The sequence below is a fragment of the Oncorhynchus keta genome, chromosome 8 (genome assembly GCF_023373465.1).
Source record: "Oncorhynchus keta strain PuntledgeMale-10-30-2019 chromosome 8, Oket_V2, whole genome shotgun sequence".
NCBI classification, from domain to species: Eukaryota; Metazoa; Chordata; class Actinopteri; order Salmoniformes; family Salmonidae; genus Oncorhynchus; species Oncorhynchus keta.
This window is the reverse complement of record NC_068428.1, coordinates 25,920,637-25,941,237: the sequence shown is the minus strand read 5'-3', so window position 1 is coordinate 25,941,237 and position 20,601 is coordinate 25,920,637. Positions and strand designations below refer to the sequence as shown.

The 20,601-nt window shown below is 46.4% G+C and overlaps 1 protein-coding gene across 1 annotated transcript in view; it reads right to left on the bottom strand.

Annotated features, from left to right (window-relative positions):
• Window positions 1-20,601, bottom strand: part of LOC118372020 (actin-binding protein WASF1-like) — a 169,219-nt gene that overhangs the window by 2,753 nt on the left and 145,865 nt on the right. The window contains 3 exon segments of the mRNA XM_052523881.1: window positions 12,731-12,907; window positions 15,880-16,046; window positions 18,151-18,207. Coding sequence (XP_052379841.1) covers window positions 12,731-12,907; window positions 15,880-16,046; window positions 18,151-18,207 — 401 coding nt within the window.

The window sequence follows — 20,601 nt, the reverse complement described above, 5'->3', positions numbered from 1 at the left end:
GCTCCCCTACCCCCATCCAGAATCCATCCCTTCATCCTTCTCCCTCGCTCCACTACCCCCCCATCCAGAATCCATCCCTTCATCCTTCTCCCTCGCTCCACTACCCCCCATCCAGAATCCACCCCTCCATCCTCCTCCCTCGCTCCACTACCCCCATCCAGAATCCATCCCTCCATCCTTCTCCCTCGCTCCACTACCCCCCATCCAGAATCCATCCCTCCATCCTCCTCCCTCGCTCCACTACCCCCATCCAGAATCCATCCCTCCATCCTCCTCCCTCGCTCCACTACCCCCATCCAGAATCCATCCCTTCATCCTTCTCCCTCGCTCCACTACCCCCATCCAGAATCCACCCCTCCATCCTCCTCCCTCGCTTCACTACCCCCCATCCAGAATCCATCCCTCCATCCTCCTCCCTCGCTCCACTACCCCCATCCAGAATCCATCCCTTCATCCTTCTCCCTCGCTCCACTACCCCCATCCAGAATCCATCCCTCCATCCTCCTCCCTCGCTCCACTACCCCCATCCAGAATCCATCCCTTCATCCTTCTCCCTCGCTCCACTACCCCCATCCAGAATCCATCCCTTCATCCTTCTCCCTTGCTCCACTACCCCCCATCCAGAATCCATCCCTTCATCCTTCTCCCTCGCTCCACTACCCCCCCATCCAGAATCCATCCCTTCATCCTTCTCCCTCGCTCCACTACCCCCATCCAGAATCCATCCCTTCATCCTTCTCCCTCACTCCACTACCCCCATCCAGAATCCATCCCTCCATCCTCCTCCCTCGCTCCACTACCCCCATCCAGAATCCATCCCTTCATCCTTCTCCCTCGCTCCACTACCCCCATCCAGAATCCATCCCTTCATCCTTCTCCCTCACTCCACTACCCCCATCCAGAATCCATCCCTTCATCCTTCTCCCTCGCTCCACTACCCCCCCATCCAGAATCCATCCCTTCATCCTTCTCCCTCGCTCCACTACCCCCCCATCCAGAATCCATCCCTTCATCCTTCTCCCTCGCTCCACTACCCCCCATCCAGAATCTATCCCTTCATCCTTCTCCCTTGCTCCACTACCCCCCATCCAGAATCTATCCCTCCATCCTTCTCCCTTGCTCCACTACCCCCCCATCCAGAATCCATCCCTTCATCCTTCTCCCTCGCTCCAGCAGAACATTTCAGAGATGCGAAACACACCTGTAGCTGCTCACGTCCCCATCATCAGAGTTAAGCAGAACAAAACTCAACACAACAGGCTATTCATAGGTTACACCCCCGTCACTCAGTCGCGCTATGCCATTGCTATGAACGTTCTCAATTCGCCCTCTACCGGCGGCGTAATAGTGGTGCCCTACAGCCGTGATAAGCCCAGTCATTCTGGACGGAGGCTAACGACTGTTTAGTCTAAATTACATAGTGCCGGGAAATACGATGACATTGCTAAAGTTGTCAAATGTTTAGAAGGAAACAACTTTGCCAGCATTAACATGTCGTCAAATGTATCTATTTGCTTATGGCCTTGCTTATACCTAACAACCATTTATTTTTAATGACAGTGCATTCAGAAAGTATTCAGACCCCTTGACTTTTACCACAGTTTGTTAACGTTACAGCCTTATTCTAAAATTGATTACATTCCCCTCATCAATCTACACACAATACTCCATAATGACAAAGCAAAAACAGTATTTTTTAAATCACATCTACATAAGTATTCAGACCCTTTACTCAGTACTTTGTTGAAGCACCTTTGGCAGAGATTACAGCCTCGAGTCTTAGGTATGATGCTACAAGCTTGGCACACCTGTATTTGGGGAGTTTCTCCCAGTCTTCTCTGAATATCCTCTCAAGCTCTGTCATGTTGGATGGGGAGCGTCGCTGCACGGCTATTTTCAGGTCTTTCCAGAGATGTTCCCCTGGGTTAAAGTGTGGGCTCTGGCTGGACCACTCAGGGCCATTCAGAGACTTGTCCCGAAGCCACTCCTGTGTTGTGTTGGCTATGTGCTTAGGGTCGTTGTCTTATTGGAAGGTAAACCTTCAGTCTGAGGTCCTGAGCGCTCTGGAGCAGGTTTTCATCAATGATCTCTCTGTACTTTGCCCCGTTCATATTTCCCTCAATCCCGACTAGTCTCCCAGTCCCTGCCCATGATGAACATCCCAACAGCATGATGCTGCCACTACCATGCTTCAATGTAGGGATGGTGCCAGGTTTCCTCCATGTGGTTTCATTTGACCAGAGATACTTGTTTCTCATGGTCTGAGAGACTTTAGGCGCCTTTTGGCGAACTCCAAGCGGGCTGTGATGTGCCTTTTACTGAGGATTGGCTTCCGTCTGGCCACTCTACAATAAAGGCCTGAATGGTGAAGTGCTGCAGAAATCATTGTCCTTCTGAAAGGTTATCCTATCTCCACAGAGGAACTCTGGAGCTCTGTAAGAGTGACCATTGGTTTCTTGGTCACCTCCCTGACCAAGGCCCTTCTCCCCGGATTGCTCAGTTTGGCCGGGCAGCTCTAGGAAGAGTCTTGGTGGTTCCATATTTCCTCCATTTCAGAATGATGGAGGCCACTGTGTTCTTGGGGACCTTCAATGCTGCAGAAATGTGTTGGTACCCTTCCCCAGATCTGTTCCTCGACACAATCCTGTCTTGGAGCTCAACAGACAATTCCTTCAAACTCGTGGCTTGGTTTTTGCTCTGACATGCATTGCAAACTGTGGGACCTTAAATAGACAGGGGTGTGCCTTTCCAAATCATGTCCAATCAATTGAATTTACCACAGATGGACTCCAATCAAGTTGTAGAAACATCTCAATGATGGTCAATGGAAACAGGATGCACCTGAGCTCAATTTTGAGTACCATAGCGAAGGTTCTGAATACTTATGTAAATAAGGTATTTCTGTTTTTATTTTTTAAATAAATATGTTTTAAATATGTTTTCGCTTTGTCATGATGGGGTAGATTGATGAGGGGAAAATTTTTAGAATTAGGCTGTAACGTAAGAAAATTTGGAAAAAGTCAAGGGGTCTGAATACTTTCTGAATGCACTGTATATGCTGATGTTATATGCACTGTATATGCGGATATTATATGCACTGTATATGCTGATATTATATGCACTGTATATGCTGATATTATATGCACTGTATATGCTGATATTATATGCACTGTATATGCTGATATTATATGCACTGTATATGCTGATATTATATGCACTGTATATGCTGATGTTATATGCACTGTATATGCTGATATTATTGCATTGTATATGCATTGTATATGCTGATATTATATGCACTGTATATGCTGATATTATATGCACTGTATATGCTGATATTATATGCACTGTATATGCTGATATTATATGCACTGTATATGCTGATATTATATGCACTGTATATGCTGATATTATATGCACTGTATATGCTGATATTACATGCATTGTATATGCTGATATTATATGCACTGTATATGCTGATGTTATATGCACTGTATATGCTGATATTATATGCACTGTATATGCTGATATTACATGCACTGTATATGCTGATATTATATGCACTGTATATGCTGATATTATATGCACTGTATATGCTGATATTATATGCACTGTATATGCTGATATTATATGCACTGTATATGCTGATATTACATGCATTGTATATGCTGATGTTATATGCACTGTATATGCTGATATTATATGCACTGTATATGCTGATATTATATGCACTGTATATGCTGATATTACATGCACTGTATATGCTGATATTACATGCACTGTATATGCTGATATTATATGCACTGTATATGCTGATATTATATGCACTGTATATGCTGATATTATATGCACTGTATATGCTGATATTATATGCACTGTATATGCTGATATTATATGCACTGTATATGCTTATATTACATGCACTGTATATGCTGATATTATATGCACTGTATATGCTGATATTATATGCACTGTATATGCTGATATTATATGCACTGTATATGCTGATATTATATGCACAGTATATGCTGATATTATATGCACTGTATATGCTTATATTACATGCATTGTATATGCTGATATTATATGCACTGTATATGCTTATATTACATGCATTGTATATGCTGATGTTATATGCACTGTATATGCTGATATTATATGCACTGTATATGCTTATATTACATGCATTGTATATGCTGATATTACATGCACTGTATATGCTGATATTATATGCACTGTATATGCTGATATTATATGCACTGTATATGCTGATATTATATGCACTGTATATGCTGATATTATATGCACTGTATATGCTTATATTACATGCACTGTATATGCTGATATTATATGCACTGTATATGCTGATATTATATGCACTGTATATGCTGATATTATATGCACTGTATATGCTGATATTATATGCACTGTATATGCTGATATTATATGCACTGTATATGCTGATATTATATGCACTGTATATGCTGATATTATATGCACTGTATATGCTGATATTATATGCACTGTATATGCTGATATTATATGCACTGTATATGCTGATATTATATGCACTGTATATGCTGATATTATATGCACTGTATATGCTGATATTACATGCACTGTATATGCTGATATTACATGCACTGTATATGCTGATATTACATGCACTGTATATGCTGATATTACATGCACTGTATATGCTGATATTACATGCACTGTATATGCTGATATTACATGCACTGTATATGCTGATAGTGGACAACCTTGTTCAGCTCTTTTTGACAGTTTAATACTTTCTGAGAAATATGAATTACTATTGTACACCTAGGGTTACTATTAATAACTTTCACCCATTGTATAAGATATTCTCTGAAATTCAAATATTCCAGGCATTTGTATAAAAATTCCAGTCCCACTTTATCAGAAGCCTTTTCAAAATCAGCTATGAATACCAGGCCTGGTTTTCCCAGATTTTTCATAGTGTTCTATTGTTTCCAGTACTTGTCTTGTATTATCTCAAATGTATCGTCCATGTCCAAATAATGGAATTAAGAAATATGTAAACATTAGGACGAGCAATCCCATCACAAAGCCCTGACCTCAATCCTATAGAAAATCTGTGGGCAGACCTGAAAAATCATGTGCGAGCAAGGAGGCCTACAAACCTGACTCAGTTACACAAGCTCTGTCAGGAGGAATGGGCCAAAATTGGTGAAAGGATAGATTCTGGATGGGGGTAGTGGAGCGAGGGTGAAGGATGAAGGGATGGATTCTGGATGGGGGTAGTGGAGCGAGGGTGAAGGATGAAGGGATGGATTCTGGATGGGGGGTAGTGGAGTGAGGGAGAAGGATGAAGGGATGGTTTCTGGATGGGGGTAGTGGAGCGAGGGTGAAGGATGAAGGGATGGTTTCTGGATGGGGGTAGTGGAGCGAGGGTGAAGGATGAAGGGATGGGGGTAGTGGAGCGAGGGAGAAGGATGAAGGGATGGATTCTGGATGGGGGTAGTGGAGTGAGGGTGAAGGATGAAGGGATGGTTTCTGGATGGGGGTAGTGGATGAGGGTGAAGGATGAAGGGATGGATTCTGGATGGGGGTAGTGGAGTGAGGGTGAAGGATGAAGGGATGGTTTCTGGATGGGGGGGGTAGTGGAGCGAGGGTGAAGGATGAAGGGATGGATTCTGTGGAGCGAGGGTGAAGGATGGATGGGGGATAGTGGAGTGAGGGAGAAGGATGAAGGGATGGTTTCTGGATGGGGGTAGTGGAGCGAGGGTGAAGGATGAAGGGATGGATTCTGGATGGGGGTAGTGGAGTGAGGGAGAAGGATGAGGGATGGATTCTGGATGGGGTAGTGGAGCGAGGGAGAAGGATGGGGGTAGTGGAGCGAGGGAGAAGGATGAAGGGATGGGGTAGTGGAGAGAGGGAGAAGGATGAAGGGATGAGGTAGTGGAGCGAGGGAGAAGGATGAAGGGATGGATTCTGGATGGGGGGTAGTGGAGTGAGGGAGAAGGATGAAGGGATGGTTTCTGGATGGGGGTAGTGGAGCGAGGGTGAAGGATGAAGGGGATGGATTCTGGATGGGGGTAGTGGAGTGAGGGAGAAGGATGAAGGGATGGTTTCTGGATGGGGGTAGTGGAGTGATGGGGAGAAGGATGAAGGGATGGTTTCTGGATGGGGGTAGTGGAGCGAGGGTGAAGGATGAAGGATGGATTCTGGATGGGGTAGTGGAGCGAGGGAGAAGGATGAAGGGATGGATTCTGGATGGGGTAGTGGAGCGAGGGAGAAGTGAAGGGAGAGAGGAGAAGGATGAAGGGATGAGGATGAAGGGATGTGGTAGTGGAGCGAGGGAGAAGGATGAAGGGATGGATTCTGGATGGGGTAGTGGAGCGAGGGAGAAGGATGAAGGGATGTGGTAGTGGAGCGAGGGAGAAAGATGAAGGGATGGGAATAGTGGAGCGGGGGTAGAAGGATGAAGGGATGGTTTCTGGATGGGGGGTAGTGGAGCGATGGGGGAGAAGGATGAAGGGATGTGGTAGTGGAGCGAGGGAGAAGGATGAAGGGATGTGGTAGTGGAGCGAGGGAGAAGGATGAAGGGATGGATTCTGGATGGGGGTAGTGGAGCGAGGGAGAAGGATGAAGGGATGGATTCTGGATGGGGGGGTAGTGGAGCGAGGGAGAAGGATGAAGGGATGGGGTAGTGGAGCGAGGGAGAAGGATGAAGGGATGGATTCTGGATGGGGGTAGTGGAGCGAGGGAGAAGGATGAAGGGATGGATTCTGGATGGGGTAGTGGAGCGAGGGAGAAGGATGAAGGGATGTGGTAGTGGAGCGAGGGAGAAGGATGAAGGGATGGATTCTGGATGGGGTAGTGGAGCGAGGGAGAAGGATGAAGGGATGTGGTAGTGGAGCGAGGGAGAAAGATGAAGGGATGGGAATAGTGGAGCGAGGGAGAAGGATGAAGGGATGGTTTCTGGATGGGGTAGTGGAGCGAGGGAGAAGGATGAAGGGATGTGGTAGTGGAGCGAGGGAGAAGGATGAAGGGATGTGGTAGTGGAGCGAGGGAGAAGGATGAAGGGATGGATTCTGGATGGGGGTAGTGGAGCGAGGGAGAAGGATGAAGGGATGGATTCTGGATGAAGGGGGGGTAGTGGAGGATGCGATGGGGGTAGGGAGAAGGATGAAGGGATGGGGTAGTGGAGCGAGGGAGAAGGATGAAGGGATGTGGTAGTGGAGCGAGGGAGAAGGATGAAGGGATGGATTCTGGATGGGGTAGTGGAGCGAGGGAGAAGGATGAAGGGATGTGGTAGTGGAGCGAGGGAGAAGGATGAAGGGATGGATTCTGGATGGGGTAGTAGAGCGAGGGAGAAGGATGAAGGGATGGGAATAGTGGAGCGAGGGAGAAGGATGAAGGGATGGTTTCTGGATGGGGGTAGTGGAGCGAGGGTGAAGGATGAAGAGATGGATTCTGGATGGGGGTAGTGGAGCGAGGGTGAAGGATGAAGGGATGGATTCTGGATGGGGGTAGTGGAGCAAGGGAGAAGGATGAAGGGATGGGGTAGTGGAGAGAGGGAGAAGGATGAAGGGATGAGGTAGTGGAGCGATGGAGAAGGATGAAGGGATGGATTCTGGATGGGGGTAGTGGAGCGAGGGAGAAGGATGAAGGGATGGATTCTGGATGTGGGGGTAGTGGAGCGAGGGAGAAGGATGAAGGGATGGGGTAGTGGAGCGAGGGAGAAGGATGAAGGGATGGGGTAGTGGAGAGAGGGAGAAGGATGAAGGGATGAGGTAGTGGAGCGATGGAGAAGGATGAAGGGATGGATTCTGGATGGGGGGTAGTGGAGTGAGGGAGAAGGATGAAGGGATGGTTTCTGGATGGGGGTAGTGGAGCGAGGGTGAAGGATGAAGGGATGGATTCTGGATGGGGGTAGTGGAGTGAGGGAGAAGGATGAAGGGATGATTTCTGGATGGGGGTAGTGGAGTGAAGGAGAAGGATGAAGGGATGGTTTCTGGATGGGGGTAGTGGAGCGAGGCTGAAGGATGAAGGGATGGATTCTGGATGGGGGTAGTGGAGTGAGGGAGAAGGATGAAGGGATGGATTCTGGATGGGGGGTAGTGGAGTGAGGGAGAAGGATGAAGGGATGGTTTCTGGATGGGGGTAGTGGAGTGAGGGTGAAGGATGAAGGGATGGATTCTGGATGGGGGTAGTGGAGTGAGGGAGAAGGATGAAGGGATGGGGTAGTGGAGAGAGGGAGAAGGATGAAGGGATGGGGTAGTGGAGCGAGGGAGAAGGATGAAGGGATGGATTCTGGATGGGGGTAGTGGAGCGAGGTAGAAGGATGAAGGGATGGATTCTGGATGGGGTAGTGGAGCGAGGGAGAAGGATGAAGGGATGTGGTAGTGGAGCGAGGGAGAAGGATGAAGGGATGGATTCTGGATGGGGTAGTGGAGCGAGGGAGAAGGATGAAGGGATGTGGTAGTGGAGCGAGGGAGAAGGATGAAGGGATGGGAATAGTGGAGCGAGGGAGAAGGATGAAGGGATGGTTTCTGGATGGGGGTAGTGGAGCGAGGGAGAAGGATGAAGGGATGTGGTAGTGGAGCGAGGGAGAAGGATGAAGGGATGGTTTCTGGATGGGGTAGTGGAGCGAGGGAGAAAGATGAAGGGATGGGAATAGTGGAGCGAGGGAGAAGGATGAAGGGATGGTTTCTGGATGGGGGTAGTGGAGCGAGGGAGAAGGATGAAGGGATGTGGTAGTGAGAGGATGAGGGAGAGGGAGGATGAAGGGATGGATTCTGGATGGGGGTAGTGGAGCGAGGGAGAAGGATGAAGGGATGGATTCTGGATGGGGGGGTAGTGGAGCGAGGGAGAAGGATGAAGGGATGGGGTAGTGGAGCGAGGGAGAAGGATGAAGGGATGGATTCTGGATGGGGGGGTAGTGGAGCGAGGGAGAAGGATGAAGGGATGGATTCTGGATGGGGTAGTGGAGCGAGGGAGAAGGATGAAGGGATGTGGTAGTGAAGCGAGGGAGAAGGATGAAGGGATGGATTCTGGATGGGGTAGTGGAGCGAGGGAGAAGGATGAAGGGATGTGGTAGTGGAGCGAGGGAGAAGGATGAAGGGATGGGAATAGTGGAGCGAGGGAGAAGGATGAAGGGATGGTTTCTGGATGGGGGTAGTGGAGCGAGGGAGAAGGATGAAGGGATGTGGTAGTGGAGCGAGGGAGAAGGATGAAGGGATGGATTCTGGATGGGGGTAGTGGAGCGAGGGAGAAGGATGAAGGGATGGATTCTGGATGGGGGTAGTGGAGCGAGGGAGAAGGATGAAGGGATGGGGTAGTGGAGCGAGGGAGAAGGATGAAGGGATGGATTCTGGATGGGGGGGTAGTGGAGCGAGGGAGAGGGATGAAGGGTTGGATTCTGGATGGGGTATTTGAGCGAGGGAGAAGGATGAAGGGATGTGGTAGTGGAGCGAGGGAGAAGGATGAAGGGATGGATTCTGGATGGGGTAGTGGAGCGAGGGAGAAGGATGAAGGGATGGGAATAGTGGAGCGAGGGAGAAGGATGAAGGGATGGTTTCTGGATGGGGGTAGTGGAGCGAGGGTGAAGGATGAAGAGATGGATTCTGGATGGGGGTAGTGGAGCGAGGGTGAAGGATGAAGGGATGGATTCTGGATGGGGGTAGTGGAGCAAGGGAGAAGGATGAAGGGATGGGGTAGTGGAGCGAGGGAGAAGGATGAAGGGATGGGGTAGTGGAGTGGGGGAGAAGGATTAAGGGATGGGAATAGTGGAGCGAGGGAGAAGGATGAAGGGATGGTTTCTGGATGGGGGTAGTGGAGTGAGGGTGAAGGATGAAGGGATGGATTCTGGATGGGGGTAGTGGAGCGAGGGAGAAGGATGAAGGGATGGGGTAGTGGAGTGAGGGAGAAGGATGAAGGGATGGATTCTGGATGGGGTAGTGGAGTGAGGGAGGAGGATGAAGGGATGGATTCTGGATGGGGTAGTGGAGTGAGGGAGAAGGATGAAGGGATGGTTTCTGGATGGGGTAGTGGAGCAAGGGAGAAGTATGAAGGGATGGTTTCTGGATGGGGGGTAGTGGAGCGAGGGAGGAGGATGGAGGGATGGATTCTGGATGGGGGTAGTGGAGCGAGGGTGAAGGATGAAGGGATGGATTCTGGATGGGGGTAGTGGAGCAAGGGAGAAGGATGAAGGGATGGGGGTAGTGGAGCGAGGGAGAAGGATGAAGGGATGGGGTAGTGGAGTGGGGGAGAAGGATTAAGGGATGGGAATAGTGGAGCGAGGGAGAAGGATGAAGGGATGGTTTCTGGATGGGGGTAGTGGAGCGAGGGTGAAGGATAAAGGGATGGATTCTGGATGGGGGGGTAGTGGAGCGAAGGAGAAGGATGAAGGGATGGATTCTGGATGGGGGTAGTGGAGCGAGGGAGAAGGATGAAGGGATGGGGTAGTGGAGTGAGGGAGAAGGATGAAGGGATGGATTCTGGATGGGGTAGTGGAGCGAGGGAGGAGGATGAAGGGATGGATTCTGGATGGGGTAGTGGAGCGAGGGAGGAGGATGGAGGGATGGATTCTCGATGGGGGGTAGTGGAGCGAGGGAGGAGGATGGAGGGATGGATTCTCGATGGGGGGTAGTGGAGCGAGGGAGAAGGACGAAGGGATGTTAGCCTATTGCTTAGAGTATTGGGCCAGTAACCAAAAGGTTGCTAGATTGAATCTTCGAGCTGACAAGGTAAAATTCTGTCGTTCTGCCCCTGAACAAGGCAGTTAACCCAGTGTTCTCCGGTAGGCCATTATTGTAAATAAGAATTTGTTCTTAACTGACTTGCCTAGTTACATTTTTAAATATTTTTTATAGGAGTGGTTAAAACATGCTACAGTAATAATGGTCCTCTGAGAACATCATAACCCTGTGGCCCCCCCATAGAGACTGCCAGAGGTCCGGACATACCTCAACTGGTATGCCATCCAGTCCTGGAGGTTTCCCGGGCTTAAAGGCTTTAATTGCATCTAGAAGTTCCTGCTCTGTAATTTGGCCTCACCCGAGTCTTTCTGGACAGCTGTTCATTTCACACTATCAATAGGAAAAAAATCCTTACAATAAACTTTGGTTAGTGGAGATGGAGGAGACTGAAACAAGACTGGTGAATCCTGGGTGACTCCGTCATTTGTAACATGTAAATTATTTTTGGTAACATTTCTATGTTGAAGATTAAGAAATCATTTGGTGCACCTCTCCCCATATTCCATCCAGTTTGCTTTATTTTTCTAATATATTACAGTTGATATTTTTTGCTTTTCCTCTAACTTTTCCTCTAACTTATTCTGTGTCTCTATGGTACTGTTTTTATTTCCATCTTTCCTTTGTTAATATGAACTCTTTTCACCAAAATAGATTCATGAGCCAAATCTGTTTATGGTCCAATAACATATTTAAAATCATCCATTTACCTTGTGAATCTGTTTGGACAATTTGCCCATTTGGATCAAATATATTGTAATTAATATCATCCCCCCTTTTCAGTTTCTTTGCCCATAGGAGAAGTATATCTTGCCCCCTAAGTCCTTTTTCCACACAACTAGAAACAAAGTACTTTCTTCTGAAACTCGGCAGTCAATTCTTGTTCTGAGAAATGAAGCCTATTCCATGCAAGAAATTGCCAAGAAACTGAAGATCTGGTACAATGCTGTGTACTACTTCTTTAACAGAACAGCACAAACTGGCCCGAACCAGCATATAAAGAGGATTGGGAGGCCCCGGTGCACAACTGAGCAAGAGGACAAGTACAGTAGAGTGTCTAGTTTGAGAAACAGACGCCTCACAAGTTCTCAATTGGCAGCTTCATGAAATAGTACCCGCAAAACACCAGTCTCAATGTCAACAGTGAAGAGGCGACTCCGGGATGCTAGCCTTCTAGGTAGAGTTCCTCTGTCCAGTGTCTGTGTTCTTTTGCCCATCTTAATATTTTATTTTTATTGGCCAGTCTGAGATATGGCTTTTTCATTGCAACTCTGCCTAGAAGGCCAGCATCCTGGAGTCGTCTCTTCACTGTCACCGCTTCAATTTATTTCCACAATAAATGCATAATATGTGTAATAATGTAGGTAGTTAATATGAAGTATTGTTACTTCCTCCCCTCAATCTTAGCTAACTAGCTAACGTTATACTGCATCTAAAGTTAATCTGGTGACAGCAAAATTATGACAAAAGGTTTTCCTACTATTTATTTGCCTCCACTTGAATGTCATTATATTTCCAAGCCACTGTCATGCAATTTTGATGAAATCTTCATCAGTGCTCATTGACGATATGCTCAGTCCAAAACAAATGTTCAAAACAATATTCTGAGGAAACATGCAACCCATGAATAGAAGAGAACAACAGAGTAGAGAAAGCAACTGAACTGGAAACAGAAGAAGAGAGGTGTATCCATTTGGAGTGAAAGGCATTCTCAAAACCAGGTAGGTAGTGGGGAGACACTCCCATGTGTTAACACATTCTCTAGCTTCTTTTTTGTTGTTGTAACTTTATTTAACTAGGCAAATCAGTTAAGAACAAACTCTTATTTTCAATGATGGCCTGCTGGGGAACAGTGAGTTAACTGCCTTGTTCAGGGGCAGAACAACAGATTTTTGCCCTTGTCAGCTCAGGGATTTGATCTTGCAACCTTTTGGTTACCACCTAACCACCTCTTGTGTGTGTGCCTCTGTGTGTGTGATACCCACCTGATCATGGAGGGGGGTTTGATGTCTCCCAGTTGGTGCATAGGGGGTGGTGGTGGGGGGTCATGGGGTCGTGTGTACATTCTGTCCCCAGGGCGGTTCAGCAGCTCATTCATCTGGCTGTAGGGCAGCGCTGCTAGTGAGAATGGCCCGTCCATCCCATCCAAGTAACTAGGAGCTCTGAGAGGGGGGTAGCGTTATAGATCCCCTCCATATACAGTACCAGTTTGGACACACCTACTCAATTTATTTGGACTATTTTCTACAACAGTGAAGACATCAAAACTAGGAAATAACACATATGGAATCATGTAGACAGCTTTGCACACTCTTGGCATTCTCTCAACAAGCTTCACAAGGAATGCTTTTCCAACAGCCTTGAAGGAGTTTCCACATATGCGGAGTACTTGTTGGCTGCTTTTTCTTCAATCTGTGGTCCAGCTCATCCCAAACCATCTCAATTGGGTTGAGGTCAGGTGATTGTGGAGACCAGGTCATCTGATGCAGCACTCCATCACTCTCCTTCTTGGTCAAATAGCCCTTACACAGCCTGAAGGTGTGTTTTGAGTCATTGTCCTGTTGAAAAACAAATGAATGTCCCACTAAGCGCAGACCAGATGGGATGGTGTATCGTTGCAGAATGCTGTGGTAGCCATGCTGGTGAAGTGTGCCTTGAATTCTAAATAAATCAGACAGTGCCACCAGCAAAGCACCCCCACACCATCACACCTCCTCCTCCATGCTTCACAGTGGGAGCCACACATGCGGAGATCATCCGTTCACCTACTCTGCGTCTCACAAAGACATAGCGGTTGGAACCAAAAATCTCCAATTTGGACTCATCAGGTCAAAGGTCAGATGAGTCTAATGTCCATTGCTCGTGTTTCTTGGCCCAAGCAAGTCTCTTCTTCTTATTGGTGTCCTTTAGTAGTGGTTTCTTTGCAGGAATTCGACCATGAAGGCCTGATTCATGCAGTCTCCTCTGATATTAAATGTGTCTGTTACTTGAACTCTCTGAAGCATTTATTTAGGCTGCAATTTCTGAGGCTGGTAACTCTAATGAGGTAAATCTGGGTCTTCCTTTCCTGTGGTGGAGAGCCAGTTTCAACATAGCGATTGATGGTTTTTGCGACTGCACTTAAAGAAACTTTCAAAGTTCTTGACATTTTCTGAATTGATTGACCTTCATGTCGTAAAGAAATGATGGACTGTCATTTCTCTTTGCTTATTTGAGCTGTTCTTGCCATAATATGGACTTGGTATTTTACCAAATAGGGCTATCTTCTGTATACCACCCCTACCTTGTCACAACACAACTGATTGCCTCAAATGCATTAAGAAGGAAATAAATTCCACAAATGAACAAGCCACACTTAATTGAAATGCATTGAAATGCATATTTTACAAATGGCAGGGTAGTGTAAGATATAGAGAAAGGGGAAGGGTTAGAGTGTTACACATGACAGGGTAGTGTTTGATATAGAGAAAGGGGAAGTGTTAAGAGTGTTACACATGACAGGGTAGTGTTTGATATAGAGAAAGGGGAAGGATTAGAACGTTACACATGTCAGGGTAGTGTTTGATATAGAGAAAGGGGAAGCGTTAGAGTGTTACACATGACAGGGTAGTGTTTGATATAGAGAAAGGGGAAGGATTAGAACGTTACACATGTCAGGGTAGTGTTTGATATAGAGAAAGGGGAAGTGTTAGAGTGTTACACATGACAGGGTAGTGTTTGATATAGAGAAAGGGGAAGGATTAGAACGTTACACATGTCAGGGTAGTGTTTGATATAGAGAAAGGGGAAGCGTTAGATCTTTGTGGGCTATAATCAGCCTTGTCTCAGGGTAGTTGGGGGAGGCTGTGCATTGGCAAAGTGGGCGGGTTATATCATGCCTGGTTGGCCCTGTCCGGGGGTATCGTCGGATGTGGCCACAGTGTCTCCCGATCCTTGTTCACTGTTCACTGGACGTGCTATCTTGTCCCGGAACTGCTGTTTTTCCGACTCTCTCTCTCTACCGCACCTGCTGTCTCTAACTCTGAATGTTCGGCTATGAAAAGCCAACTGACATTTAATCCTGAGGTGCTGATCTGTTGCACCATCGACAACCACTGTGATTATTATTATCTGACCCTACTGGACATCTATGAACGTTTGAACATCTTGGCCATGTTCTGTTATAATCTCCACCTGGCACAGCCAGAAGAGGACTGGCCACCCCTCAGAGCCTTTTCCTAGCCACCAGAGTTTTTCCTAGCCACCATGCTTCTACATCTGCATTGCTTGCTGTTTGGGGTTTTAGGCAGGGTTTCTGTACAGCACTTTGTGACATTGGCTGATATAAAAAGGGTTTCATAAATACATTTGATTGATTGATTGATTGATAGTGTTTGATATAGAGAAAGGGGAAGCATTAAAGTGTTACACAAGTGCTAAAGGAACTCTATTTCAAATGTCAAGTCACTCACCCACCATTGCACATTGTACCAAATGGTAGATTGGACCTCATTTTATATGCTCAGAACGCTACATTTCTATGTGTTCATCTACAAAGCCCTTTTGGGTAAACTCCCTCTTTACCTCTGTAGTCTGGTCTCCTTCACCACCAGCAGTTACCATACCTGGTCTGCTAGGTGTTGCTACCTGGTCTGCTAGGTGTTGCTACAGAACATTCAGAGTATTAGGCAAGAACTCCTTCTCTTCTTGTGCACCAGAGGCATGGAATAATCTACAATCCATGCTTCTAGATATGTTAGTGCCACTGAATGAATTTAAAATATTGATGGGAGACTCTGTTACAGAGGAGTGTAAATGCTATTTTTAGGCTGGATCATGTTGTATTGTATGTTTTAATTCTGTAATGTATTGTTTGTTGCTGCTTTCTTGGCCAGGTCTCCCTTAAAAAAGAGACTATGGGTCTCCTGGTTAAATAAAATGTTAAAAAATAAGGGAGACAGGGAATTGGGACGTGACACAAATTCTCCATATAGAGTAACATTGGGGTTTAATAGCGTTCCATATACAGAGAAACACGCACACGCGCACACACGCGCACACACACACACACACACACACACACACACACACACACACACACACACACACACACACACACACACACACACACACACACACACACACACACCCAGACCTGTCGTGGTAGGGAGCGGAGCCATTAGGCTCTCTGTGTTTCAGGGCCTCTTCAGGGTCGTCCTCAGCTAGCTCCGCCCCGAGCGCCAGTTTCTGCCACTCCTTCTTCCGGTCGTGAGGCGCCCGCGGGATCTTCTCAGTCTCCAGAGTACGGTCGTTTCCCCTAACCTGGAGAACGAGGGGATAAAGGGAGGAAGGTAGGTGGAGAGGGGGGAGGAGAGAGAGAAGAGGGAGGGGGGTTGGAGGAACGAAGAGAGGAAAGAGGCAAGAGAGAGAGACAGACAAAGAGAGAGAGACTAGGGTCTTCATCTGTACAGAACTATCAGACAAACACAGCACTTCATTGAAGTTCCCTTCACACACATTTAAACTGCTTTGATTACAAGTAGAGGGAAGAGCTATCTTTTTATTTAACATTTAAAGAGAGACAGAGAGCAAAGACAGGAGGCAACAGAGAGAAGAAAGATTTAATAGAGTCAACAGTTGGTTCACTCCTGTCTTCACATTGATTGGACCGGGACTAACCAAGTTTGGTACACACACACACACACACACACACACACACACACACACACACACACACACACACACACACACACACACACACACACACACACACACACACACACACACACACACACACACACACACACACACACACACACACACACACACACACACACACACACACACACACACACACACACACACACACACACACACACACACACACACACACACACACACACACACACACACACACACACACACACACACACACACACACACACACACACACACACACACACACACACACACACACACACACACACACACACACACACACACACACACACACACACACACACACACACACACACACACACACACACACACACACACACACACACACACACACACACACACACACACACACACACACACACACACACACACACACACACACACACACACACACACACACACACACACACACACACACACACACACACACACACACACACACACACACACACACACACACACACACACACACACACACACACACACACACACACACACACACACACACACACACACACACACACACACACACACACACACACACACACACACACACACACACACACACACACACACACACACACACACACACACACACACACACACACACACACACACACACACACACACACACACACACACACACACACACACACACATTTGTGTTACTATCCTTGTGGAGACCAAAACATTTATTACCATTCCAAATCCTATTTTCCCCTTAACCTAACCTTAACTCCTAACTTTAACTTTGACCCTAACTTCTAACCCTAATTGTAACCCTAAGACTAAAACTAACCCTTAAACCAAAAATGGCCTTTTTCCTTGTGGGGACCGGCTCCTGAGTGGCGCAGCGGTCTAAGGCACTGCATCTCAGTGCTAGAGGCGTCACTACAGACCGTAGTTCGATGCCAGGCTGTATCACAACCGCACAATTGGCCCAGGTTTGGCCGGGGTAGGCTGTCATTGTAAATAAGAATTTGTTCTTAACTGACTTGCCTAGTTAAATAATATTTAAAAATAAAGGAATGTCCCCACTTCTCTGAATGTTTCTTGTTTTACTATCCTTATTAGGACTTCTGGTCCCCACAAGGATAGTAAAACCAAAAAACACAAACACAATCCCATAAAGCCTCATAAGCAAAACTTATCTCTGCTCTTGGCTTTGCACAGTAGCTGTTGTCATAGTGACTCTCTCATTTTCATTGGATACAAAGCCATATGGAATGTTTACATAGACATAGAGTAGGATGCTCAGTCTACACATATATAAAACGGGACACACAGAAGGTGACACACAACATAGAACAAGTGTAAGGCAGAACATAGTGTAGGTGAGGAATACCACACTGCTATGTGAAGTCTGGGAACAAGGAAAGCTGTAGCTGACATTTTAGTTGAATGAGCTGGACATTACAGGGCATGTTGAATGTATAGTACTACAAGAAACATGGTGTCTACTATACACCAAAATTAAAAGAAAGATCATGTCCAAATAATAGTACAACGAATTGAACTGTACTTTACTAATTAAATCATTTTTGACAAAATACACAACAGAATTCTTAGTTCCCATACCTACAGCAGTGGGAACGAAGGTCTTCATAATGCATTATAACATGTCTAAATATTGTCCTAGGGACGATGAGCTGTAAAAAGACACATGGTTTGTAATGAAATCACATACCTGTCCTGGGAGGTCTAAGTACCTATAGACCTGATCATACAGGTGGGGGTCCTGCAACTACAAGAACAAAACGACAAGAGAATCACCAGAGGGAACCAATGAACACCACACAGAGCACTGGAACGCAACACCGCTGGCTGCTGAGAGCGGCAAGACCAGGACAGCGGCAGAGCAGTGAGTCAGACGAGGAAGCAAAACTCTCTGAAACACAAAATGACATGACACAGCTGGACTGACAGTAGTCACACACAGCGGCAGAGCGCAAATCATACAATTTAACATAGTGCATGCGCCACTTACAAACCAAATAAACAGTGGACTGGAGTGCACACACACAGCTCCAAACAAACACTCACTCAAAGACAACCAAGCTGTTGTCTGTTGCAAAGAAGTCGTTCAGACAAAGAACCAAAGACAAAGAAATTGTAAGGGTAAGTGATCCTTCTCACCCCCCTAAAAAGATTTAGATGCACTATTGTAAGTGGCTGTTCCACTGGATGTCATAAGGTGTATGCACCAATTTGTAAGTCGCTCTGGATAAGAGCGTCTGCTAAATGACTTAAATGTAAATGTAAATGTAAATTGTCATAAAAGAAAAGAGCTTATTTGAACACACAAAAAGCACAAAGCACGCCACTCACAACACAGTGCAGTCTGACAAGAACACACAGTAACAAAACATGACAGAGTGTTTGGCACAACGCGGTTAGCACAACACGGTTAGCATAACTCGGTTAGCACAACACGGTTAGCATAACGCGGTTAGCACAACACGGTTAGCACAACACGGTTAGCACAACACGGTTAGCACAACACGGTTAGCACAACACGGTTAGCACAACACGGTTAGCACAACACGGTTAGCACAACACGGTTAGCACAACGCGGTTAGCACAACACGGTTAGCATAACGCGGTTAGCACAACGCGGTTAGCATAACGCGGTTAGCACAACAGTTAGCACAACACGGTTAGCACAACACGGTTAGCACAACGCGGTTAGCACAACACGGTTAGCACAACACGGTTAGCATAACGCGGTTAGCGCCAGAAGGAAGCACAAAGCAAGCGGCAAAAGAACAAGAGGGAGTCATCATTCACAGTCTGTCTAAAACAAAACCACCTAGCTAGCTTACAGGCAACATCCAAGACAGAGAAAGACAGTTGGTGTTCCTAGACTGTTGCTATGCAGCAGAAATCTCAGCAATTTGGTCAAACACTTTCGTTAAGAGGCAGCAAAGCATCGGCCTCAAATAATTATGCTAAGTAGGCAAATTTGTCTCCTCTCAATCTATTCCCTACTACATAACCCTACAGAGCCCCCCATTCAGAGACATATCGAAACATACATAGCCCTCTCCCAAGTCTAAAACATCATCAAGCCAATCAACTGAAAAATATTGTTTGGTCGATTGTTTGACCAATCAACATTCCTGTTAGTATAGCTCTAATCTAACTCATGTAGATAACATGTGTTGTGTTGTTAGTTTGTGTCATGACGTGGCTCTTTCTGGGTGTAGATCGTGGCTTCCCCCTCTCTCACTGTTATCTCAGGCCATAAATTTCTGGCGGAGACTCTCTCCCCCTGGTCATGCTGAGAGAGAACAAGGGATTTCACTTGGCCAAACTCCTAAATCCCCAAAATGGGAGTTTTAAACAATATTTCCACCTTTGAGAGTGTGGGAATGGTCCGTGGACACTTAAGGGACAGTCATGTTGAGTGTGTTTCATGTCCTTCGTGAGATCACCAAATGAAACACACTCACACTCAACATAACTGTCCCTTAAGTGTCCACGGACCATTCACACATAACTATATCTCTGAATGTGTACATTTCTCAATTATGGGGTTTGCATCTAATTCTTGTATAAAATGAATGAGTAAAGATGAAACTATTTGTGAAATTAGGTAATGTGATGTCAACATTTTTAATTTGAGGGAATTTAATTCCCTGTAAAGTTTCACTAGTCAGCGGCCACGCCCCCGTGAGCACAGATATGATCTGGCATCATGGAACCGCCCTTTTCTATTGTTACGAATAAAAACCCCCTCCTGAGGAAATCCTCTTCAGACCACGCATATCTCGGTGTAAGCTGAGGTGGCACAGGTTTGACTACCAAAACTAGAAAACTATGCAACTTGGAACATTGGCTACACGGCTGAAAATGGCTAAACTCTGATCCCTACAAAATAAGAGCAAATCTTAGATACTAATTACAAGTCTGCAGCTAGAAATCATGTCAACCGGGGATGCAAATACTGACAACCGTCGAAACAACTACTTTAAGAACAATGGACGCCTGACGTATCCATGACAACAGACACTATCAGGAGCCGCCGATAGAGCTACCACCACGAGTAACCAGAGACTCTCTGATGAACTGACTCTCCCGCAGACGGACCAACGATTCCAACAGAGAAGACAACAATGACATATGGGCGTAAATATAT